This window comes from Meleagris gallopavo, chromosome 4 (genome assembly GCF_905368555.1).
Source record: "Meleagris gallopavo chromosome 4, MGAL_WU_HG_1.1, whole genome shotgun sequence".
Lineage (NCBI taxonomy): Eukaryota > Metazoa > Chordata > Aves > Galliformes > Phasianidae > Meleagris > Meleagris gallopavo.
Window position 1 is genome coordinate 40,170,486 of NC_139407.1, and position 27,823 is coordinate 40,198,308.

The 27,823-nt window shown below is 37.6% G+C and overlaps 1 protein-coding gene across 1 annotated transcript in view; it reads right to left on the reverse strand.

The window, feature by feature from the left end:
- PPP3CA (protein phosphatase 3 catalytic subunit alpha) overlaps positions 1–27,823 on the reverse strand; it is a 190,001-nt gene that overhangs the window by 39,188 nt on the left and 122,990 nt on the right. Inside the window, exons 3-6 of the mRNA XM_085222969.1 lie at positions 16,602–16,726; positions 8,947–9,058; positions 7,858–8,003; positions 5,438–5,577 (exon numbers count right to left, since the gene is read on the reverse strand). Of these exons, the coding sequence (XP_085079095.1) occupies positions 5,438–5,577; positions 7,858–8,003; positions 8,947–9,058; positions 16,602–16,726 (523 nt within the window). The remainder of the gene's footprint in view (positions 1–5,437; positions 5,578–7,857; positions 8,004–8,946; positions 9,059–16,601; positions 16,727–27,823) is intronic.

Consider the following 27,823-nt stretch of genomic DNA (forward strand, 5'->3'; position numbering starts at 1 on the left):
GAATGACTTTTTCTAAAGTGATAATGACAAAATGGCCCATCCTAATTATTATAATCTTGCTTCTTTCTTTTTATACTCACTAAAACCCACAGATACATACTGCTTTTAGCCAAATAAATAAATGTCCAGTTTTAACAAAACAATGACAAAGTTTAACACCGCTTACATTTTCTTTTCTTGCAGTATTACAAGATAACAACTCAGAAGGCAATTCTTTGCCAAACATAAGAAACTTTGGAAATAATAGAGAAAAAGATAAATAGGTAGAAACTCAAAGTTAATGACCACATGGCCTGGATGTAGACTTAAGCTTCCACTGCAAAATGGGACAAAAAAATTTACTGAACTACATATCTTTCATGATGCCATTAGTGAAGAGCTTAAACACATTCTTAAAAAGAGGGCACTCAAATTTCTTCTAAGAAGATTACATGCATGTATAAAGTTTTCAGTAAAACCCATCAACCTTCTACTTCAGTCACCAAAGGCTTTTGCTGCTTCACTGTCCTAAGCAGTTCCCAGTAAATCTTTCAGCCAATCTTCTCTTGCCCTTAATCATGCTGCCTTCACTGAGAAACAAACCAGGGAGCCACAGCAGATCAGAACAATAAATACAAGGGCAGCTCCAAATGTAACGCCTCCTATCTTAGGAGGTAGAGTGACCTATGTACATATCTTCTCCACAGAGTAATTCTTTTTAAAATTGGTCTTGTTCCCAGATCTGATGGTACACATGAGCAATTCCACCAATACAACCGAGGAGGTATAATGAAGTCAACAAAAAATTTCTGGCCTTCGAGATGGAAGAATGAAAAGGTGGTGAAAATGTTTAAAATGATGCTACTGCACCAGCACATGCATGTAACTACGCCTCACACCGCATAGTGAAACACACTACAATCTTCAACAGCTTTTTAGCACATACTTATTGAGTCCTTGTTAGTCACGAACCTAACTTATGTGTGAAGTAAACCACTGGAATGTGGTAACAGGGCTGAAATTATTATCCTACCCTGAGCATTTCTAAGGCCAAGTCACCTTATTTTTGCCAAGGCCAGCAAATGAAGTTCTTCCAATGGTAGCCACTCTGCTACTGTTTTGCTACATCTCTGCCTTCTCTTTTTGTTGCTTTAAAAAAAAGTGTAACAACAGCCAGACAACCTTACAAATCTTAGCACTCCCTAACTACTACTAACAAGCTCACTAGCAAAATCCAGGAAGCTTGTGCACAATGCCTGCAAAAAATTCCCCAGTATTTGCTATAGTTCTGTGACCATCCACTGATGTGGGCCAGGCCCATGTTACTCTTGTGCTCTTGCTAACATCCATTAAATAACCAAGTCTAATGCACAAATGATTTCAGAAAGTGAGCACTATGCTTGTATGCGTGCTTTTTCCTGATAGGCAGCCCTATCATGACAAGGCACAGTTAATTACCCTAGCAGTGTATCTGGACTCCTGAAGTTCTTCATCAGAGCTCTGACACAATGGAAATCAAGCAAGCTGGGCATGGATCCAATTGCAGTTTTCACAGTTAGGACTTTGTATACACATAGCAAGTTTGTCTAAATGTGATGAAAAAACATCTTAATTCTTCATTCATCTCATAAATCTTATGGGAATAATGATGCTTCCACTCCAAGCGTGGCTTAGAAAGGACACTTTTTTGCCTCCTACCTCAAACATTGTCTAAACCACTTTCTGGCTGTCTCTCCTTAGATTAGGATGTTTCTGAGAGAGAAAACGGTCCAGCTGACTTCAAGCTTTCTGTTCAGTGAAAGAAGCCATTCTCAAATTAGCAGCATGTCTTGCAAGGTAGATGCATTTCTCACAAAAAAGCCTGAGAGTTACTGTACCACAAGTCCATGAAATAAGTATTATGGGTCATTAATAAGATCAGTACAACCAGCTAAGCAGAAATAAACACGACATAAATCCAAAGCAAAACTACATAATCTGATAAACAAAGTAGATTTCTTTATTGGTGGATCAGCTGAAAATCTGAAAAACCTGGGGAAAAAAAAAAAAAAAACACCACAGGAAAAACTACTTCCTTGTTTGTAACATTGTCTGAATAAAATATTATTTTCTATTGGTTAGGATGGAATAATTTCAGGAAAGGGAAATGAAATCTCATCACTGTTGCTCTTGGTTTACTTTAAGGAACAGAGAAATTACACAAATTTCCAAAACGTTACTTAAATATCACAGCTTTGTTCACTCTGGCATTGTGCTACTGCTATTTCCCAGGACCCACAGATTTTGACAACCTACAGTGTGAAATGCTGTAGGACGCAAAAGATAATAAATGTTCATGTGTAGCACTCTTGAAAATTGAGCTGACTTTCCTTTATATCTCTAAATGATAGGTTACATCTGTGATTTCCAGAACAGATTTTATAGTGCTATCCATACTCATTTCAAGAATTGTGACACAAAAGGAAATTTCTTGAAGAAAAGTTTGATCAGTTTGAAATTCAATAGGCTGTGAGTGATCACCTAATAGATGTAGTGAAAAGCTTGTCAGACTAGTATAAACAGCATTCTTTATACTTTCTCACATACATCTAGCTCATACAAATGGCTCAACATTTCTCAAATGAGTTTTGGATGAGTGGAGAAGATTTAATACACTCCTGAGCAGGAAAGCCCAGTTAATGTTGCATGTACACAGCTGGAAGGCTGTTTTACTGTTAAACACATCTTTCTCATAGCATTTTGTTATAGGAAATAACCAGAGAAACACTTCAAGTGTCAGTTGGAATTTGCCATGATAATGAACAGGCCTTATAAAAAAGAAACTATTTATCACAGATATTTCCTGCAATTAAGAGATCTTAATCATCTGGAAATCATTTTCCTGGCATGTGTCTCTGAAATCTTTCTGACATTGCTACAAAATGCCCACAACTATCTTTTAACTTAAAATTTGTTTATTCTTTGATAAATTAAACTAAAGTTCATTCTATCAACAGACAGTCTTGAGGAAGGACAGCCTAATTAAGTCACTTCTTTACATCCTAGCTGGCTGCTGTGGAAACTATCCTTCTTTTCTCAGGAGGAAGCTAGAAAAGGCATGCAAAGCTGGATGATGCACCTGTTATAATAGATTTTTTTTGTGTTTGTTTGTTTGTTTGTTTTTGTTTTTTAGGTTGTTTTTTTTTTTTTTTTTTCCCCCAGGAATTACAATTTCGTAAACAATGAATGAAATTCAGAGCAATTACATACTTCTTTTAAGAGTAACACTTGCTTTTATATAATCTCAGGCAAAGGTGACTCCAAGCTGGCCATTTGCTAGAGTCATTATACAGCTCCATCTCCCCACCCCCACATTATCTCACAAGTAGGTATCTTGCAAATATTTCATCTTTTCCTGAATATGCACTTTTCTGTTTATGAAATACATTTTCAGGAGAAAAACTGATGTATATTATTGAGGAATTTCATGGTAATTTTGAGAAATAGAGCTCTGGAAAACCCTAAAATCTAAAGGTTGTTCCATAAAAGTACAAACCAGCATCTAAGCACAAGGCATATCCACAAGGCTTTCTACCCTTTTTAAGAGAGGTTCATGAAAGGAAACTGCTATTACTCATTGTTTGTAGGAATGGTGCTTGGAACTCCTAGGAATTCATCAGCGTTCAGTGTTGTTCAAAGGAAGAGGAATGATTTTAGCCCTCAGAGTCATAAGCCCATTTCTTCCCAGATCAATTGTTTGCAACAGTTTGACACCTTCTTTCATAATGAGACCAAACACACAAATTGAGCACATTCCAGACTGTATTGATCTGGAGGCTGTGGTATTACTTATCCACAAAAGGTGTGTGCTGACAGCACAGGCTGCAGCACAAATGCTTTGTTCTCAGTCCATCCCATGCTGGAGCAATTGCAGCTCAAAGAAAGGACTAGGAAGACTAATTTTTCAAAGTCAAACCATCATTTACCTTTCTGTTGATGTCAAAAAAATCAACTAGACGGTTGATTTTAGCACCTCTGTCTCCCAGTTACTGGTAGAAGCCACTGATTAATTCTCGACATTTTATTAAAGAGTTCAGGATCAGTTACATTCTGGTTGAGGTTTTCTAAGTTTTCTAAGACAATTAAAAAAGCTGGATTTTTCACTCCTGCTGAGCTCTTCTGGAAAACTTAAGACTTGTATGTCACTTTACTTCTCATTCTGTCACTCACCCTCCTGGCTCTGCTAGTTCCACTGCCCTATTTTCCTTATAAGCTTGCCTGAATCACAGTAACAACAAAGAACAGAGAAAAGTTCCTCAAAATCCCCATGGTTTACAATGTAATCACCACCACCTTTCATAAGGTAACACAGAACCTTCCTATTCTGGAAAGAGAAGGAAAGTAAGAAGAAAAGCAGCATCTGGTAGATTCTTCACCACCAGCACAAGCACACCTACAGGGTGTCCTCTGCCTCATGGCCACAGGACTCTAGAAACCAAGAAACCTACCACTAGAAGTGGAGAAAGGCCACAGCCTTTCCAGTCAGACAGAACTGAGAAAAGAGAAAAAGGAGCTGCTGTTCGTTTGTGTCTCCCTGGGTGCTGCTGAAGGGCATCTCCCCAGCACCTAAGGAAAGGCACTTCTTCAGTGTATGGGAGAGAATCTTCTGATGCTTTACGCTGGTAGGGAGGCAAAAAAGCCATGCTTAAAGGACAGAATTAGAGAATAACTATGAAGCAGAAAGAGAACACTCTTTAAAAAGTCTGAAATCAGCCCACAGATTTGTTTTCAATATGCTTCTATTTTTATTATTTAGGTGCGACACTACTGCTACTTTTCAGAAATATTCTCACTGTTGTATTTTAATAACACATAAATATATGGAAATAACTTCAGTGATTAATTAAGAGTTTAAGAGATGCCTTTGCATCCAAGTCCATACATGTTTCTGCAAGAACATTATAGGCCTACATTTCAACCGTTAGCAAGTTCTATTTAACCAATTCTGTTCAAAGTCCAGTGAGAAGAACTAATTCCAAAAGTGAGCAGAAGTTCGATAAACCTGGGGTATAAAAGTGCCTGTGTGGAAAAATCTATTTTTACTGACCCTGCAGAACAACAGCATCAAAATAAATTTCTAGTTTTCAAACTAGAAATGCAGTTACCTACACTTAAACAAACAAACAAACAAACAACTGCTCACACTCATTTCCTAGCTTACAAGAACAAAAATAAGCTAAACACACAGGCTTCGGTGAATAAAAATAAGGCATTTAGGTTTTCCCAGTTGTGGGGAAAAAGCAAGATAAATAAACCAAAGATGAAGTTATCAGAAAGCAAGGCAAGACTGCAGAAAGAATTGCCCACCCTCTTCTCAATCCAGTTATCAAAGAAGTGCCACAAACATCAAACAAACATATCACCAAACCAGAACGAGATCATACACAGAAACCCATACAATCAAAGAAGTAATGTTCACCTGTAGAAGTACGAGCATCCCCTGACTGTGTTGTGAGTGAAGTGTTCCTGAGTCTTCTCATTTCCAAAGTCCTCCAATGGATCTGACCAGAGGATGTCACACATAGGTCCATATGCAGGTGGTTCCTTGAATCGATCTAACTAAGGAAAATAGGAGAGAAAGAAATACTAATTTCTTTCAACTACGTATCACAGAAATACTGATGAAAAGTTATTATTTTTCATTCCATAGGTTGCCAAAAGAACATCCCAAACAAACTACTTTACAGCTCTGGATGCTCTCAGCTTTAAAGTACTAGGATTTTGAGAAACAGTAAAATGGTTCTTGCTAACACTGATGAAGAGAAGTAATAAATATAATCAAAAAATGAAACATCGTATGTGAATTTTGTGTGCGTTTTTAATTTTTTTTCTGCTGTTATTTACATGTTGTTCTAGTGGCAAATAAAGATGGTATTTCCGTATTTTGTGATTTTTCAAAAATATCATGGCACTCGATTCACGTGCGTGAGGCACTACAAGAAAAAGATACAACACTTATTTTAAAACAAATTCCCATTTTTATTTCAATATATATTTAGGAAAAATACAAGGCAACATTCAGAACATAGCACTGGAACAGGCTGCTCGGGGAGGTTGTGGATTTTCCTTCTCTGGAGATATTCAAGATACACATGGATGCCTTCCTGGACAGCCTGCTGTAGGGGCCCTGCTTTGCAGGGGGGTTGAACTTGTTGATCTCTAGAGGTCCTTCCCAGCTCCTACAATTCTGTAGTTCTGTGATTCTCTACATTATAGAATCTTGCCATATTTCTACTCTTTCCATAAACCCAGTCCTAATTAACTAGCTAAAAATTTGCTTCTATCTGATCTCTGGTATTAAAAACTACAGCCATATAGAATCATGTTGTAAGTAAGATTATAACAAATAGGGAAATATTAAAAAGCAGTAAAAAAAAACTTCCTCTGTAAGCATCCTTTAACATAAAAACTGCCCTTGTTGAGTGTAAAAATCAAGCAGCAGTCCAAAACCTTCTCTGCTCTCTCCATAAAGATCAAATAATGCTAATAACTAACTTAAAAAAAAAAAAAAGTAATTTTCTGGAAGAAAAAAGTGGTCTAACATGTTTGCAATGAGTGAAAAAGTCTTACTGAGACCTCCATAAATTTAAATTTACCTTTGCACCCTCCTAATGAAATATTCATAGCATACCTAAACTTCCAACTTATTTCAACTCTCTAGGTAATTAATGTTTTTGTAACTATAATTCATTTTAATTAAATAAAAATTCATAAATACACAAAATCAATTTCTGCTGACTGCCAAAGATGAATAAACCTCTACTGGGGGGGAAGGGGAGGAAGAAATGATGACAATGACTTTAAGCTAGAACCTCACCCTCAACAATTTTGCTCTGCCACTGCATTGTTGCAAAACCAGCCAGATATTTAGGCTTTCTTTAGCTTAAAGAGATAGTGAACCTTTACCTCAGAAACAAAGCTTTACAGTCAGTAATTTTTAAAAGTGCAGTTAGTATCTCCATTTAACTGTATTTAAATCAAAACATGTCATTACTGGTTCAAGTATTATATTTTAAACCATATAAATATCTCACCAGGTTATAAATTAACCTCAGAATACAATTCATCTTTAAAACTCAGAAGTATATACCCATACTTGCACATTTCAAACTGTACGCAAGAAATAGAAATCTTGACTGCTGGAAACACTACAGATGAATGGATCAAATATTTTTTTTTTAGAAATATCAACTGAGATCTCTTTTTCCAAAACATCTGAATAAAAAATCTTTGAAAATGTGCAATAACACGAGTACTTAAAGAAACTGACGGCGTCTACGTGGGGCTCAGTAAGTTGGAGCTTCTGCTGTACTCTTGTATTATGAGAAGTTTCTTAATAGTTTTGACTATACTCACAGCTATTATATTACAATATCACAACTTCTGTTATACACCTTAAGTATCATGAATTTTTTTCTAGAACTGCCTTTTTTTCTTTTCTCCAAGAAAGAGCAGAATGCTATTATGTTGCAAGGAACCATCAGGTAGTATGTTTACAATGTGCTAACAGATCTTTCTTACACAAAACTAATGCTTTGTGTTCATTTGCTCCTATATACTTACTCACCTAAAAATTAGTTTTTCAGAACACAAAGATGATTAAGTTCTGTGCGTTGCTGGATGTTGGTGATTTCTTCACCTCAGTAAAACAACATAGCACTAATTACAGCAATTCCTTTTATGCTCTATTTAAAAAGACCTTTAAAAGGCGATAAGGTCAATGTGAATATCAAAATGACATACAAGCATCTTACATGAAAGAAAGCAAGAAAGGATTCACATTCTGTTTGTCAGTGATTAACTGTTCACTCATTAGACCTGAGCACTACTCATACTTACTTTTCTGATGTCATCTAGGGTGTTGATCTCTGGAGACAAGCCACCATGTACACACAGGAACTGTTGATTCATCAGAGCTGCCAAGGGAAGGCAGTCAAAGGCATCCATGCAGGCATCATATACTCGTTCTGAATATTTGATTTTACCTTTTAAAGATTAAAATGATAAAAGAAAGTGCCATCAACACTTGAAAGGAAAACAGAAATTAGAATGCTACTTAATGCCTTAATCTTGCTGTCACTACTCTCCTGTACTGAGGACTGCACTAAAGCTTGCTTTGTGTAAAAAAAGTCTTTAGAGTTATTGTTATTAATTGGAGGAAAAGTTCTTTATTCTCTAGTTAAGGTGAAAAATTCTGCAAAGTTTATTATTTTTCTCCAAAATACTGTAAATAAACATTTTATATTCTATTATTGTCTGCCATGAAATCTATATAACAAGCCTTAATAAAGTTTGCTGAATGATAATCAGCTACTACATTTTCACTCGAAGCTCTCAAAGTAATCAGAAGCTCAGTCCCTTATAATTAATTATCTACAGAAATACCATTATGAAATGAATGGGGTGGTACAATGAAGCTGAAATGTTAATTTACCAATACAGATATTAAAGTCAGCAAACCATGAAGCCTTCAAGCCAATTAACATTTCCTTTATACTCACTGCTAAAGAGGCAACACAGACTTATGGCAATAGCTTCAGTTTACAACCACAGGAAAAAAATGTTTAATTACTCAAGTAAAGGTCTACATCTAATGAGTTTCTGTGTGTCACTGCATCCCTTCTTGCAACAAAGAAAATAATTCCCTCAAAAAGAGTGTCAGACTACTTACAAGGTAAATGTGAACATGCCATGTTTCTAAGCAGCATTAGCTCTGAGTCTAATCCCCTCTCTCCACCACTGAAACACCCTCCCCAGGCCCTCCAGGATGACTGCCCTCTCAGGGAGCATGGATGACACATTAACGTTACATATAGTAAACTTTAAAAGTACCTTAAAAATTATTGATATAAAAAAAGTATCAAATAGCAAAATAACAATCTGGAGCTGTTGAATAGGGAGTTAAGAAAAGTTAGAAGGTACACTTACATTCTTGCTTAAATGTGAAATACTCTGTTAAATGTCTACATTCATGATTCCCACGAAGTAAAAACAGTGTTTTGGGGTAAAGGATTTTCAAGGCCCACAAGTACAGCACACACTGAAAAGCAGAAACAAGAATTCATAATTCAAAAAGAGAAACAGAATTCATAATCCATTATGAAATTCAATCACTGTTTCCATCCAGAGGAAAAAACAAAAACAAAAAAAACAGCAACAACAAAAAACAAGCAAGCAAAAGTACTACTTATGTGAAACATTTACTTTCAACAGTTAAATGTCACCGTTCACAGATACATTTCAAACATTTCTCTGTACTTCAATCAGGACTGGTAGAAGCTACTGTCAGTATTCTGTAACGCAGTTGCTTGCATTGGGTAAATCCCTGTTCAGCCTTCACTTGCGACAGCTTTCAAGAAGCAGTGTCGTGCATCCCTAAAATACCACAAGTGTGCTCCACCTGGAAGGTCATACAGAAATCTGCAGTGGAAACAATTTCACAGAAAGATCTGCATTTCCTGATTGAAGAAAGAGTTGCCATAGAACAATTTAACCCACACTTCAGGAAATACCTTAGCTTCCAGTACTACATAATTTCTGTAACCTCTTGTAACGAGCACTTGCTTATTATTCACTTAACCCTGTTCTGTGCAAGTGATCGAGAAAAAAATCTGCCAAGCCCTTTCATTAAATGAAGTTACTCCAAAGCTTCAGAAAAGCCTTTTGTTTACCAGAAGATTTCTATTTGAGAGAATAATTCTTCAAAGCCTGGTTTTAAAACAAATAAGACTTGAAGCAGCTAGTCTCTGCTCAGACCTCCAGAGTCCACCTAAATAAATAGCTATGTTGAGCCAAAACTGGCATGGCAACGTAGCTCTTGACAGATGAGCAAATTTGCAACTTTCTTGGAATATTTGTTGCCTGCACATGATGGCCCTGGCTTCCAGGAGAGCTGATGGACGTGTGGCCATCCTATGTCACTCCAGGAGAGTTCACCGTTCAGTCTTCCCAATGCTGCCGAGGCAAGCAGCTTGCTGTTGGGAAAAATGCTGCAGGGGCTGTGATGGCCTTAGGAAACATGAGTTATGAAAACGGTCTGAACAGTTTCTCCTCCAACCCTTCCTTTCTTAAACATCCACTAACTGCAGATTTGTTGTACAAGACATAAAAGGTATCTTTTGCGATTGCAGCTGTCCACTAATACCCCCTTCATTCTGCCAGGGGAATTTATTTACCTTAATAACAAAAAGCTTGGAAACTCAATGTACCTCTAATAGTGGTTTCTGCTTAGCACAAAACCATAACTTTTGTCAGTTCAATGCCTTTAAGTGTGTACAGTATGAATTCTCTGCTACAATTCAGAATGTCTTGATAAAAAGAAACAGAAAATTTATGGTAATCATATCTGAACATTTTGATTTCTGCTCTCATTTGCTAAACAGTCATCATCTCAAACAAAAAAAAATGCGACATTTTTCTATTTGTGCTAAGACTCACACTCTCTACAGATAATTATATAGCAGCAGGAGTTTTACAATACTGCACTTTATGTTGAATTTATTACGCGTAAACATCTAGATGCTGTCTGGACTCCCTAATTTGTTTGTTTATTCTGAGGCTTTATAGGCAAGTTAAGAAGTAGTGAAGTTACAGGCAGGACTTGAAAATTCAGTCTTCCCATTTGGGAAAACAAGGAAGAGTTTCCTGAGCTCATATCACTTTCTCCATCTACTGGACCACATTGCCACCCCAAGCAGCAAGAAGAGATGGCCCAATGCCAGAACACTGCAGTGACATCACCCAGATGGAAATTAGAACATTAGGTCACAGGAGTTAATGGCCTCAAGGTGTAGGTTTAGATGGGTGTTAGGAAGCATTTTGTCACATAAAGGGTGGTTGAGCAATGGAATGTGTTGTCCAGGGCAGTGGACATCCCATCCCTGGAGAAATTTAAGAGATGCATGAGCAATGTTCTTTAGTGCCATGCCAAGTGGTGGGGTTCAGTAGGCGTTGATGGTTGGGCTTTATGATCGTATAGGTCTTTTCCAACCTAGATTGTTCTATGAAGTATGTTCTGTGGCCCAAAACAATGAGGAGGAGTCCCCTAGGGAAGGTTTTCTGAAGTATGTACAGGGAGAAAAGACTTGGCTTTGAGGATTTCACTTTGCTGGGGAAGGAAGCCTGGACTCCTCCATGTCACCAGCAGAATTCTCTAAATCTGATAATAACTGTTAGGTTTCATCATTATTCCAAGGACCCCTGGAACACTCAACTTCTTTTAACTTATTACTTAATGCAAAAAATTGATGTAAATGCTGTGAGACAAGATGACTAAAATGATGCCTCCATTCATACATGAAAAGTTCCAACTTTTAAGAAGTTATATTGAAGCTACCCTAGAGCTTCTAGTTCTGCCAAAATCACTTTATAATTTGGGAAAGTACAATGACTAGTGGAAAGATTAAGTGCTTTATTAAGAAATAGAGTGGCTTAGGTTTTCTTTTAAAGCTTTACATTCTCATAAAGCCCCGGTAAAATTGAAGTGAGCACAGGATACTTAAAATATCATCCAGGTCTAGAAAGCTAGGCAAATAAGGAAAACTAAGTCTTATCTTTTAATTTTTTTGGAGTGTTTGTTAATTGCTTATGCATAGATCACTTATATTTGCTTAATCACACTCTTATTCTTCCATGTTTTCTTTGAAACATTCAAGAGAACCAGACAGAAAAGGGGAAATCAAGGCAGTCCAGGGTGTTCTGCATTTCCAAGCCACTATTCAAGTAACGTAATCCCAACATTCAAGTTTTTGTAGTTTTCAGTGCTGTCATACTTAAGGCTTTTTTTGTTTAGATAATTCCTTTATTTTTTTCTCTTTTCTGTTTAGGAGTCCAGTAACATACTGTTATAATAAACAAGAACTAATTAGCAGATTTTTCTTTCAAACTAAACAAATATGAGGTGGCATCCTCATCATCAGGAAGAAAAGGTCTGTGCAATTAAATGTTGTGTAAGTCAAAGATGCACATTTTCAAATTGGACAAGGGATTTAATTCCTTTGTCATATGCTGAATTGGGGCTTTCTTACACTTTGATACCTCCTCACCTTCTGAAAAGGGAGAACAAAAGCCCCAAACCTCTTGCATGAATCTCATATTAAGCACTCAAAGTAATGATGAAAAACAGTCACCATTGCTGCTAATGATAGCACAGCCCTCTGCCTCCTGTATACTCCTTTGACAAGTGTGCACAGCCAATTCTGTGAAAGCTGAAGATCACTGTTAGCTCTGTGGCTCTATACGAATAACAGAAAATGAACTCTACAAATGACTGATGCCACTGTGCATTCCCCCAGCAGATGAAGTTCAGTGTGAATAAACATAAGATAATTCATACCAGAAAAGATAACTTGAGCCATGCATTACAAAGGTCTCTACTGCTCTGTGAACTGTAATGTTTAGCACAGCTCCTTCACTCTAACACATATCTCCTCTAAATACAAAAATTGCATACTTTAACTGCACTGCAACAATTACACCATTGCAGGAGCTAGTACAGATGCAGTTTTCAAAAATTGAATAATTAACAGAAACAACATATTTTTGCACACATAATTGCATTTGCACTACTAGTACAACCATTTTCAGACACAGACACATCGCGTCTGTAACCAAAACAATCCAGTGATTCAAATCCATTTCTGAGTTCCCATTTCTTGAGGACAAGGAAGAAAGCATTACACACCACTGAAAATAAGAAAAGATTGCACTGACTTCACTGCAACCAGTTTTGCATTTATTTCCCACCCTTCCTCTTCTTTTCTCCAGCTTTCGGGGCAAAAATGATGATCTCTTCTCTTAAGGCTCAGCTGGTAAACAGACAGTAAGGCAGTACAACCAGACCTTCAGTGTAAACTTACAGTCTTTATGCCAGTGAAAGATGCTTTTCTAATTGATGTAAGATCAGATAGTCAAATTCTTCAGACTCTCTGCAAACACCTCACTTTTTTCTTGCTAGAAATACAACAAAAGCAGTTTCTCCATTTTGGAATTTCAGTCTCTGTGTTTGGGAAATGAAGAAGTATGCACATTTTCAGTTCTGTTCGTTTTGTTTAATTCAACTAATCTCAATAGTTTGCTCTGTCAAAACTGATCAAATGCATCTCATGATATTCAATTCAAATTTAAGCCTGTGTGCTTTTATGTGGGATTGGGCAGGAAGAGAATTCCAACAGTTAATATTAATGCATAACATTAATGCATTATATTTGGTATTTACCGTGGTGGTTGTTTTTCAAACATCAATAAAAAGCAGTCTACATGCATACTCTACACTGCATCAGTCACATCTGACTTTCAAAATAGCCTTCAGATTCAGGTAAAGATCAGATATTCTTCCTTACAACTCATTCCAGCAGACCCACATATAAGCTAACTATGCTTTGGATTTAGAAATAAAAATAACTTAAAAATTACTGTAAAATATTTATTTTATCCATGATCATAAGCTAGTCTGAAAAGGAAAGCTGAAAGGTTTCTACTCTGGAGTCAAAACCCTGGAACAGTGGAACAGTGCACAAGCAGTCTGGAAAGGTTATCAGCTACAGAGCTGAGGAAACAAGTGCACCACATCAGATACTGCAGCTTGCAGAAGTCTGTTATTCTAAGTGAAGAAATGCTCAGCTCTGCCAGAAGACCAAGTGGAAAAGACAGTACAGCTAAAGGATAAAGATTTGGTCTGTGCCAAGAAAGCTCCTCTCATTCTAGTTAGGGTTTTTTTTTTTTTTTTTTTTTTTTTGTGGTAGCCATTATAATTGCTTTACTAGTCTCTCTCCCTGTAACAACTTAATTAGAAGTAATCTTACAGGCTAAAATGCTCTCTTCAAGCAATGCTACTAACTCTGCCTGGAAAAAACAGAGCACACGCATGAAGGACTGAACCTTGTATCAAAAGCTCTGTGCAGCAAGAACTGTCATTTCTGCTGAGTGCCTTACGCAAACACTTTTCTCTTTTTCCCTCTGCATTATCAAATGCTTTCCACCTACCTAATGCAATTTCTTCTTCTGTTCTTCATGATAATAGCTTGCATTATATAGTACCTTTCATCCAGAAGAATCCCAAACGCTTTCCAGCCCACAGACAGGGATTATCTCGCCCACTGCCAGAACTCAGTTAGGTCTAGGCTCAATGGTGTCACTTTTACGCTAGATATCGCACAGCAACTGAAGGGGATTTTAAAAAGCTTGTATTACTTGTGATTAGTACCTTGGACCACCTACTTAATTATTTTGGAAAGACCCCAGAACTGCAGTTGTTTCATGTCATCTATGCTGGCAGAAAAGGGAGCCAACAGACAGAATAAAGAGTGTGGGGTATAAGTGTGTTGGAAATATGCATTGCGCCACAGTAGGACCGTTTTTCCACTAGGACCTGTAAGCCAGCACAAAGTCCTGGCAAGGGCTGGGGCCTGCTAAATGTGCTCAGGACCCCTTTTCCACAAAGCATCCCCCAGCCTGCCAAAGCACATTCCTCCTGTTTTCCTTTCCTTGTCAGTACTTATTCTGTTAAGTTCATGCCTGAATGCATAGCTGTAAATCCAAATACAGTTATGAAACAGTATGCCTTTTCTTTCAGAGGCATTCTTTAATCAAGGTGACAGGTGGAGAGAATCAGTTATGCACCAAAAAAGTAGTAATCTGAGAACCCTACATACAAAAAGGAATAATGTAAGTGACAGTTCAGATATTTCCTTTGTGCTGATAGAAGCCAGCACAGCTACCAGTGAAAAAGCAGTGTTCCAGAATGGAAAATCTAAATGCAGAATGTAGTATATGTATGTGCAGATTGCTAAATGAATTATTTTGAGGGGCCTATTCCCCACCCATAAGCTATTTTGCTTTTATATGACTTGCTCATCTTTATTCAGTAATAGCTCTGCAATAAATTCTGGCAAACTGTCGGACAGGCACTTGAAAACTGAAGCAGATCATTTGCCCTCTCTCTTGTATTAAAAACATATAAAGAAATGAAAACAAAACTCAAATCTTCCAGATGCAACTTGGCACAGTCCAAGTCTTCAGGAGATATGAATGAGGCTGGCACATCTGAAAAAATGGCAGCTCAAGATTCAGCTGCACAGTAGAATGAATCTATGAAGCCCCCTTCCACATTCTCAGCCTTCCCCCAGCAGCCCACAGTGAAGGGTTGACCCACAGCTGACCACGGATCTGAGATGGGATAAAGAAAACACACATAGCTCAAAAGAAAGCAGGAAGCTTTGACTTCAGCGTAAGACTAATCCTGGTTATATTCATGATTTACAATAGGTGGACAAAAACCTTGCAGATCTTGAGTTTTTAGAGCTCTTGCACTTGGAACAGTGTTTTTCTATGTGTAGAATGTTTCACCTCCAAAGACTGTTAGCTTTAAAGTAAGTTTTAAAATCAGCCAATAAAGCAGAAGCAGTTTTATAGAACCTTATTTTTAAGACAATTCATACTATAAAAATAGAACTGGCAAGACAATGCACTGATCCATTTTACAAACACATAAGTAATTTAGCAGTTTGAAACTATGCTTTTTATATTGATAAGACAGAAGTGCACTAAGATGTGCTTTGCAAAATGAAACATCAGTGCATGCTGCCACCTTATCAACAGGTACATAACCATGTATCACAGGAACAACATGGCTTTTAACATAATTGGTATTTTCTCTCATTGTGGGAGGGAAGTTCAAGTCCAAATTTTACAGAGAAAATACTTGAGCTGTAACTCAAAAGCCGTTACAAGGCTTTCTGACTGGTTCATTCAGTGACCAGATCATCTATGATCAGACGAATGTATCTAGATCAAATTTTATTTGACAATTGAGCACCTCAACTGTCAGTTTGCAAAACCAAAAAGCAAAACAAACAAATTCAGTTTCTCTCGAGAGCACTGCAGCAATGCATTTATGCCCGGTATTTGACTTTCTTCTTATAAAAGATTTGGATGGGACTTTGGACAGGACACTGTTTCCTTCAAGGACTTTCCTTCACAAGACCACTAAAGATACTGTAATTTGACCTACACATTCCACATCCTGTGTCTGCACAAGGTCTCAGAACCTTCAGCAGGTCACATGTACATCACTGCTCCGTGGATTCAAGTGCTAAATCAAGAGCCAGAGATCATGTGCCGTGCAACCTGTACCTAAACAGAAGTCAATCTTCCCAGCACGATGTGTTATCCGCTTACTTTTGTTCTCTCTCTCCTGATCTAGTCCTTTCATTTCATAACTCAGAAAAAAACATCAGGAAGTCCAACTATGCTGTCAGTTACTCATTTAATTCCTCTATCTCTTTCCTAACAGTTCATGTGTATTCACTCTGTTTAACTTCTGCAAGCTGCAGAGCAGACTGCCTTCTGTGCTGTCTTAGAAGAGTCACTAGAAGTACCAAGGGCTGTTCTTCATCAGCTTTTCAGCACAGATACAGTGGGATTTGGCTGGACGTCACCCCAGTGACAGGTAACACAGACCTCTTTTGCTCATGGTGGTATCTGCAAAGAGCCTCAGCATTCCTGAACTCGTTAAATTAGTATGCCAAATACATACAACAATCTGCAAGCAGATTTTCAGTCAAAAACAGAAATAAGAAACTTACTTCAATGCTGAAGTACCCTCTATCCACGTAGTCCCCCAGGAAGAGATACCGTGTATTGGCAGGAGAACCTCCCACTTCAAACAGTTTCATCAAGTCAAAGAATTGGCCATGGATGTCTCCACAAACTGAAAGAAAAAAAAGAGTAATATTCAGTGTAACCATGTTATAATCATCTTAGGCACCCACATTCTGAGGTCAGTCTTTCGTAAGAAATGCATTATGACAATATTGTGCATGGTTCTCTAATTAAGTGATCACTGAAAACTGGCAGTTCAGCAAAAGGTGTTTTTTAAGGACCTGCATCCACCTAAGCGTGCAAAAGGTGACCAACTAATGAAAGTAGAGCTATCAAGTGAATCTGACCTACATTTATTTTCACATTTCTGTCCATTTCTTCTGACCCAACAGAACACAAAACACCTGTGATGGCAAAAAGATGAGCAAAGGATGGTCTGAAGAGAAAACATGATCAAGCGAGGTTACTTTCTCTTTCACCATCATACCTATGCTTGTCTCAAGTTCAGATGACCATGACTAGCCTTTCTACAAAAGGAGAAGCATGCCAGTCCTGTGTATGCTGATGCTGCAACTGACAAATTTTGGACTTCTTTAGAATTGGAAGAAACCATAGAAGAAGATGGCCTATTTGATTTTCTAAAGCATGTCTTCAACAAGACGATACTGATTTTTCACACTTTCACCCTTACCACTTTATTTAACCTTTTATGATTAAGAATTGTTTCACTTTATTGTGATAAAGTCAATCTAACAAGCTCTAAAAAGAACAGCTCCCAAAAACAACACCAGACAGCAGAGATGATGTGCAGCCCAGGCTAAACGGGGATGGCTCTTGGTACATCTTAGACTTAACAGATTGGCTCTGCTATCTTGTGAAACTTCAGCTTTCCCCAACTGGTGGATGATTTTAAACATCTTCAGGAAGGAAGGAGACGCTTCTGCAGTCTCCCATGGAAGCTTAATTAACAATGCTGTGTCAAAATCTGGTTAGTTTTGCTTTGTTTTGTTTCCTCTAACCAAGGGAGATGGGGAAAAAAAAACCCAACCAAACACCCAACTTAGGGTCAAGTCCAGGCCTTTTCAGGCAACATGCTTTGACAAAGAAAACAAAGAAAACCTTTCAGCCTCAAGGCCTGAAAACGAAAGAGATAAGAGTTGGAAGGACAACGTCTGCAGCTCTGTCTTCCACAAGAGCAGTCTGATAACATCTGTCAAACACAGCCGTCAGCAGGACAATATCCATACCAATTTTAGGCTGGTCCTGTTTAAATGTTTTCTCCAATGCTACTCTATTTCCAAAGTGAACAACAAATTGTGGTAACAAACCTGTTTGTTTATCACTGACTTTTTGGATTTTCACAAGCTTCTAATGCAAAGCAGCTTCTCCAATGCACAGGCCTCTGGCAAAGGCAAAGAAGCCTGCATGAATTCAATGCTCCCCATTTTTTATGAGGGCTGCTCATATAAAATAGGAGTAATACCTCCTATTTTATTTTGTTGTTATGTCAGAGGCAGACAACAATAGAGGCTGAACCTTCCCAGCAATATCCCGTACACTTTGTTACTGTGCAACAGATGGCAGCAGAGGGACAGTCGCACAAAATGGCATCTGATGTAGGAGAGCATATGAAGCAAAGGTGTGTCACTGAATTCCTCCATGCAGAAAAAGCTGCACTCACTGACATTCATTGACACTTGCTGAAGCCTAAAGAGTGGATGTGAGCACACTGAGGCAGTGGGTGGTGCGTTTCAGCAGTGGTGGCAGAGACAGGAAAGACAAGCCACATTCCAGATGGCCAAGCACAGCTGTCACACCACAAAATGAAGAGCACCTCGATCAGCTCCCCCACGTGAATCAGCTAGTGATGGTGACTATGATGAAAAATAGTGTTCTGTAGCTGAGAATGTGCTCCATCAAATGGTGTTATTGTGCTCCTTGTATCTGTTGTAGTTTCCATGGGCATAAATAGGAGGCATTACTTTCAAAGCACCCTATGTAGACTGGCTCTCCCTTCAGCAACTCAAAAGTTCTGATTTGCAGACTGGAAGGGTGATAACAAGGAGGTTGAATAAACCAGGTGACAAAGATGGACCTTATCTTGTATCAGGAACACAACTTATTTGCTGCTAACAGTAAAGTCAGTAGATTTCAGATATTCTCCTTCAAGTAACAGTTAGAGCTTTTGTTGTCAAGTGGTATTCTCATTTGAATTTTTTAAAATCTGGAAGTCAGTACAAAGGTTTTGTTCCATCACAGATTAGTATACCTCAAATTCATCTCATGCCCTGAAAAGCTAAAGTCATATCTCCCCATAAATAAAAAAGGACTAAACAGAGTAACAGTTGCAACACCAAATCCAACAAACTGGCTGTGCAAGATCCTTATACTTTGTCTTTCACTGCAGCTCAGTGTCACATTACACTGTTTACGTATAGTACTTCCCCCTGAACGTCTAAGTTAACAATAGGATCACTGTGACATGGACACACCATGCAAAACCTAACTAAACAAAATTAACAAAACACATAAAAAGCACTGATCTTGCAGTCACTGCTTTCATAAATGTTTATGTGAAATTGGTGGCAATTTATGAGTGCTGGTTAGCTGAGCAGCTTTCTGTAACAACAGTTTTTTCCCCACTAAATAGTATACAGTACTGTTATCATTGCTGCATTATATTGTATAATCTCTTTTTCCAAGTTGATTTTTCCTCATGAGTTTTAGATGACAGCCTTCATGTTGAAGTCATCAACTGATAGAATTTCTGGCTAAGAATAACAAGTGCAAACATTTACACAAAATAAACACAATTTAAACCCTCTAGTAGCATAAAAACACTCTTATTTCTCTAAAAATAAAATTATATTTGTGTACGCCAAAGGAAAAATGTTTTTATCATGTTTTTGGCTTGAACAAATTCATCTACCAAAATCAGGCACGTTGCTCAACTGCACTCCTCTGCACGGACACTGTGGGAAGATGGAAGACACGTGATGTGTTGATGGCCAGGCAATCTGCTTGCCCAGCCTCCAGCAGCAAGCTTTCCCTTACATAACTGTGCAGTTCTCCTAATTATCGCCCGCCCCCATTTGCTGCAACTGTAAAAAGCCTGAAGTTGAACAAAATTGAAAGACTTGAAAGGGATTTAACTTTTGCTCTTTCACAAAAACACCAAGAAACCAACTTGATATTTATTTCTTTGTGATTGGACATGTAAACAAATAGACACCATGACAGAGAAACCAAGGGGTTGAAAGGCTTTCTTCAAGTAGCTGCATGTTCACGAGTTTGTTGGAAGTCAGAAAAGCGGAGCACAAGCCAGTAAAGGAGGACATAAATAACAACAGAGTGTTGCAATCCCATGACTCGTAAAATCCCAAACTGGACTGGAGAGTTAATAGCTGATGGAAACTCTAGGCATTTTACACAGAGCAGCCTATTCTTCCATACTTGAGAGTAGATTCAGAAATATATATAGAAGAACAAAAGAGAAAGCTAGAAAGCCCTCAAGTCAAATCTTGCCAAGCAATTATAGCAGTTCCAAAATAGGAGTGTAACGTCAGCAGGTAAAAGCAGTGGGCACAAGAGAAGATGCTCAAAATTGAGAGTTAATAATGGGATTTAATTTGCACAGTCAAATCCCAGAATTCCTACTAAAAGATCACAATGTTACATATAGGTAATTCAATCAGCATTTTGCTTTGGAATAGCACAAAATATCTTAAGGATACCACTTCCCAGGTTTGAGCACGCAGACCTGAAACATCCTTTCAGCATTAAGTCTGCATCTTCCGATGGATGGTCTTATTCAGAAATAAATTATGGAGAAATGTGCTAAGAACCATACACGGTAACTCCACCCATTGTTTGAAATTAACTGATTTTAGAGCTACAGTTTTGCCTTCTTTCTTTTCCACCAGTAAACCCTTACTAATATAATACCTGGAAGATTTCCCAGGCAGCTGAATCAATGCTTCATCTTTCATTTGGTGAGGACAGAATTGTATTTCCATTCATGAGGGCAGAAGCATCCATCAGTCACTGCTCTGCTATGTCCCTTCATGTCTCAGAGCTTCTGATCACTCTCAGTGTTGAAATACAGTCTCACAAACAGCCCACAGCATACCACACCTGCTTTACACTGCACTAAGTTCAACACCTTCCCCCTTCATGTTACAGATGAAAATTTTGAAAGGACGGTACTTGCTGTAGTTCATGCTTACTCTTAAACAAGCATTGCCACTGCATCTATGGATCCTTTTCATTTTGCTGAAAACTTCCCTTTGCATACTCATGAATGCTCTCTCTTTAGACACTGGAATACCTGCGAGTGAACCACGTATTCAGCAAAATATTTAACTTTTTTCCCTTAAATGGTAACAAAATAAAACCTCTCCAACACACAGCAAAAGCAGGAAATTCAATTCTTAATTAACATCTCAGTTAAAAGCAGCTGTGTTTGTACGAAACAAATTCTTCAAGAAGAGCACTGCATGGTATGTCATGTATTAGGATTACACATAGAATCTACAAGGTTGGAAAAGACCTCTAAGATCATGTAGTCAAACCACCAACCCATCACCACCATGCTCACTGAACCATGTCCCTACGGGCCGCATCTAGATGTTTCCTGAACACCTCATCAGCTTATAATGAGATCTGATAGCTTTTTGTCCCCCCCGCTTCCCCAAAAAATGAGCTGGTTAATTTATCTAGTGCTTTACAACTTTCTTTGTAACTTTCAATTTCCACCTGCAAAACAGCATTTTTTCTAACAATACAACGTGTCCTCTGATTTACCAATTTATCAATTCAGGCACGAAGCTCATTAACCATCAGTCTGTACAACTTGATATGCTGATAATGTCTATCTACTTAACCTTTCATGACAGTAAGCCCACAGGTGGCCTACACGCTACGTAAAGAAAACTTTTAAATTGTTTTACACTGAATTCACTGATGCAGTGAGGTTTAAGAAATGCTGTTTATTTATGGACTCATTAGATATTCATCTTTGTTGAGGAAGTTTTCGCAGAAAAAACAGTACTCCCTAAAGATTCAAACTGGCAGGTCTTCCCATTCTATTACTGGCACTTTCTCCTACTTGTTTAAATAGGTCTGTTCATACACAACACCATCTTGCACTACAGGATTAGAAATATCCCAGTGAAACTGTGCATAAAGTACCATTTTATATGAAAGTGGAAATTGGATATAGAGGAGAAAAGGGACTTTTTTCCTTAAGAAATTGTCATCCTAATGAATTTATGTTTCAGATGGCTTCAGAGAGGATGCACGTCTGAATTATGTCAGTGAAAAAACAATAGTGAACAAAATCCAGTAAGTGCAAGCTGTACAAGCAGAGAAAGAAGCCCAAAGCTTAGCACCAGTAATGCCATCATATTTAGAGAATATCATATCATATTTAGAGAAGCCAAAGTGGCAGAACAGTGATCTAGATTGTGTTGGTTATCAGCACAAATAAGACAGATATCTTAATTCAAGTAAGAAAAAGCTCTTCACTGTGTATAAACTCCATCCACAGAATATTCAGAGTGGTTTCTGACTACAGAGATTAAGAGCATAATGTTTATTTATAATGCGTTGAACACAATTCAAAAATTTTCTTTTGCGGAATTTTGGAAATGCTGTACTTATTTTCACATTTATCATGTAAATATTTAATTGCTGTTACATAATGGCCTGATATTAAGATACTATTAATGTTTCTGATGAATTTACATACCATGTACTACACGATTATGCCCCTCTCTTCAAATATCACTGGGGATTAGCAGCAGATATGCAACAAACCATCACCAGCATCAGAAGCAACATATGCAAACTCGTATGTTTATGCTAATTAACAATAATGAAACAAAGGCATTGCTTAAAAACTTGTTCTTTCCACTCAGTAAGCTTGAATGTCTGCACAGAGCTCAGAGATCATGCTTCAGGAAAGAAGCATGCAATATTTGAAATCCAAAGAAAGGAAAACACCCTATTGAATTACACTGCAGAATGCAGACTGTAAACTGCAAAGGGGTTTTCTTTGTACACTGTTTAAAAATGTTTAGCTGCTTATAATTCCACTACTTAGCACATGCTTCCAAGAGCTAATCTTTGGGCTTGGAGGAACTTCATTTCCAAGTGTACATGTTTCTGAGAAACATGCACAGCAGAACAAAATAAAATACCAGATTTATTCCATGCAATTCTTTTCATTGCAAAAAAATTGACTGATTTTTCCTTACTTTTTAAAGAACAAGGAGGAAGGAGAAGTATAAAATAAAGGAAGGAATTCCTGCTCACTAAAGCACTGCTCAACATAAACCCAGTGGTTAAGCTATATATTTTGCTTTACAGTCATGGAATGCTTAAAGAACTCGCAGACTTATTCAAATTAAAGTCAGAAGCATTTAAACAGCTCACTAGGTAATGTATAATCCTAAGAAAACATCTGCTAGACTTGACACAGTGAGCTTTCACAGAAATGTTTGTTACACTAAGCGTGTTGAACAACACCGCTCTGTATTTCCAAAAGAAGAATGATCTCATTCATATTCATACCTGGTTATCTAACACGATTATAACAGACTTTCACCTATCTTTTTCTTTCAATCATTGCATGCAAATTGATGAGTTTATTATAGCAGGGTAGAATTGGCATTAATAAAACTGCAATTAAATATTTTTAAAAACAGGTCTGCCTCACCAAAGATAAAGCTGGGAACTATTAGACCCTACAGGTGCAGCAAAGGAAATAGCAAATGCATCACCAGTGTCACATTTGACAATGCTGTTTGTTGCAGTCTTTACTTCTTTTGAACTGAGCAAAAGGAAGTGTGCCTTGGAAAAAGCTGATTTCTGTGTAGCACAGGAGGAAGCTATTCTGTATTCTGTTCTGTGAACAACTGAAACGTTGGTGTCTACAAAGATTAGCCCACGCTCATTCCTGGTAACAGGAGTTAGTTTTCTCCCACCCCTCTCTCTTGAAGGCTTGAACAAATTAATGACACTTGATTTGAGAAGACAGAGTGAAAAAAGAATGATGAAGGGAAACAGTGCATCAGAAAAGACCTTCAGGACAGCTGCCATTAATATTCCCTGGGGACAGAGGAAGCAAAAACCTGACATGCCAGCAACAAACATCATGCCTATAAAAATATCTTCAGCAAGAAGTTTTTTTTTCAAAAGCAAACAAACAAACAAAAACAACTCCACAAAACTACTTTTCCACTTGCATTATAAAATAAAAATAAATATATAAAGGCCAAGTACACAAAACAAATAAATAAAGGCCAGAACACAAAGCTGGAAAGCAGAGACTCACCATAAACAGCAGGTCTCAGGAAACTGCCTCCACCAACTGCAGTAAAACAGTTGCTACAACATCTGCATTTTTCAGGAGAATAAGCACGTCTCACAGCAGTAGGGTAGGCAACAGAGACTTTCAATTCCAGGTCAAAGAACACAGCAGAACAGTACTAGAAAATGGGTGGCAATCTATTCATTTATATTTCCCTCTCTGTATTTTTATTAGAAAAAACTATGAGGAAAGGACTTCTCATCACTTATACACCAGAAGATTCTGAATTAGGCGATGGAGAGAAACAAAAAAGACAGTATTCACTTCCACGTGCATCACAGACCAACTGAATCTTCCCCTGCCACCCTCCAAGTTCAACAGTGCCTCTGAGAACCTTCCACAGCCAATGGAAAAGCACCAATGCTGCCATCATCTTTGTCTGATGCTCCTTCAGTATCTATGAGCAATTTTTATTCCACAAATAACCTCATCAAAGGAATCACTTATGAGGAAAATATTTCACTGAGAAGGCAAGAATAGAGGGGGAACAACACAACACAACATTGCTTCACCCAAGTATCTACTCACCAGAAATCTTCTTGATAGAGAAGGAAGTCCTGCACAAGAAGCAGGCACAGACTGGCTTTATGCACAGTGCTGCCAAGTAAACTTTGGGCTGATGAAAGAAAGCAGAAGCTCAGATGTGCACAGTTCTAATGGAAATACAATCACTCTCAAAAGGTTGAGGGAAAAAAAATAAATCATTGCTGTGTTTTATTCTGGAAATGTATTATTTTTGTAAGTATATTTTTGACAATATTACAGCTTAGGTTGTAATATTGTCAAGCAAGTAACATAGAGGTTTGTTATGAGAATTCTTCAACGTTGCCTCTGTCTTGCTAATCTCATTGAAGAAACTCCAATACTCTGTTTTAAAACATTTTTCCAGATTCACCAATTTATCATTAGAAGTAATTTGTAGTTTTCCTTCACAATATAATGTGATTTTTGTTGTTGTTGTTGATGATTTAACTAAATTTTTAGGACTGAGTTTCTTCCCAGTGAATACTTCTCTCAGAGGCATGAGTCCTAACCCCGATAAAGCCAAAACAAAAGGCACCACCATTTCATGGGTATAGCAGTGATTACATAAAAGTGCAAACAAATCCTCCATCTCCACAAGACCATGCAATGATTAGTATGATTGCTTTTTTTTTTTTACTGTATAATTCTAAAGCATTATTTCCCTAATAGATGGCAAACTAATAATCTTTAGGAATCAATTATTTAACATAAGTGTCCAACATGCTAGATTTGTTTCTATTGTGTTTTTATGTTTTAATAGATAAATAAAAATATTTATATAAGATAAAAAAGATTTCTTCTCCTTCACTCAGTGCAGCCTAGGCAAGCCCAAACACTCATGATTTACAAGATTTTTTTTAGGTAGCAGCACATCGCAGTTCAACATATAGATTCCTTGCTCCTAAAACTAAATGCAAAAATTTGATGTTCAACGTTGAGTTGTAATATGTATTTTCCATTTTACCTGAGAATGCCATGTGTTGTCACTGTTTCTTTGTTCTGTGCCATCAGACATGTACTTACGCTCTATCCCACCTCTGACGACGTTTTATTAAGAATGAAAAGCAATGTTCTGTGACAAAAGGCAACCTCCTCCCTTCAGCACAACAGTTTGTCTTATCTATGGGAGGTTAGCATTTGCTTGACATGAACAAAGGCATTTATTACCTTTGGAACTATAGTACACTGCCCGTGTTTTGCAGGAACGGCTATTAAAGGAAAATAAAAATAGCATTTCTCAAATTTCTGGGCTCTTAATAAGCAACTCACAGTACTGATACGGATCCTTGTATGCACTCTGACAGGCAGAAGCAGCAGAATTAATTCAAAGGAGTTCTAGGAAATTCATCATTTTGATTTAATGGTCTATATTCAGAAGCCATGAGAGAAAAGAGCAGGCAGTGAACACATACAGAGCTTTAATCTCAGTTTTTACATCCATGGTTTCAATGGGCTTGAGCTATTATTTCATTCTAACCTCTCTGTAGAGTTCAGGTCTTCATATGCTAAGTAGCATCCAAGAGGCAGTCGAGACAGTGACTACAAAGAGTTAAGGAAAGCAAATAATTCACAAGTTTCCAATTTCTAACTCAAGCCACAGAAGATGGCTTTTCAAAATTACGGAAGCCAAACTCAACAGCCAAACTCTTATACAGCACTCAAGTAAAATTAACTATTTGTTAACGGTATAATATAATGACATTATCCAGGAGGTACTAGTGTTGTAAGGGGAAATCTAATTCTTAGTGAAAAATGATTAACCTTTGAAAAAAAGAGAAAGCTCTTCACAGTAATTTCTATCCTGCTAAAAGCTCATTTTACAATTAGTGCAAAGAAGAGTTGACCACATTAATTTCCTCTTGCTGAAAATGTATCCTTAAAACATGATCAAGAGTAGGTGGAAAATGCATATGCTGATACTAAATCAACATGACTATGTTAAAAGGTTGCTTTGTTTCCAAAAGCTAACACCATTTAAAAAAAGAGATGTCACACTATGCAGACTGGTATAAGTATGGACAAAATTACACAAATAGATTTGAAACTGGTGAAGTAAAAAATTATGTAATAGCTGCATAAAACCTTATTATTATGGCTTTTCTGAAATCTTCTTTGAAAACAAGTTACACAGAAGAAAAACATTTTCTTAAATATATCAGTGAAGAAAATTAGCCCATAAAACACTGCTATCACTTAGTGACAATTATGAAAATGAACCCCTCAAAAAAAGCAACACTGAGGAGCAACTTAAATAGCCAACTTTTTGCCTTCCCATAACTTTGCTGTTAGGAATATCACAAGTGGACGCAATCTTAACAGCACTCTGGAAAGAATCTTGGGTGGCAACCAGGCAGATTCAGGCTAGCTCTCATGCCATAACCCTTAAGCAAACTAATCCGTCTCCACTGCTGAATAGTTTGAGGAGAATTTTATGTATGTAGATCATTCTGAAACCAATGCCTCTTATTTAGTCCCATGGAAACTGCAACAGACACAAAGAGCACAATAACATTGCTTCTCAGCTACAAAACACTATTTTCCAGCACAGTCACCACTGGTACCTGTGCATTTTCATCAGCAATGAACAAGAGCTCGCATGCCACACCAGAGAACATCTGTACTGGTGGAGGTGACTGTCCATGTTGCTACTTCTGAAATGCACCATTCATTGCTTCACATCCACTCTTCGGGCTCCATCAATGTTCAGCAAGTGTTGATGAATGTCAGTGAGTGCCAGTTTTCCGCACATGGAGGAATTCATCGGCACACCTTTGCTTCATACATACATGTCAGGCACCATGTTGTCAGACTTTTCCTCTGCTGCCATCTGTCACACGGCAACAAAGTGTAACAGAATATGCGTGGGAAGGTTCAACCTTTACTGCCATACTACCAACATCCACCTCTGACATTGTGGGCCAACATAATAAAGTAGGAGGCATTACTTTTGGAGCAGCTCTTGTATATAGACATGCACGTACATGTAATATACATGTATAGAAACATAAAATTGTACATAGTTTTATCCACAGATACTATTATGTATAGTATCTGTATAATCTTACATAATATCAATATCTGTAATATTTAATGTATTCATACACACACACACATAAATTAAGCCAAAGGTAGAGATGGAGAAGGAAGTATTTTTTTGGCATACAGCAGCCAGTGACTCCCATGCAGTAAGCTGTTCTGGGAGGGAGCAAAGCACTGCTATTCGTAAACAGAGATGAAACAACATCATCATCATATAAATGCCTTGCAAATGAGACTAACAGGTGGAGGGGAAAAACAATTTTATATTAT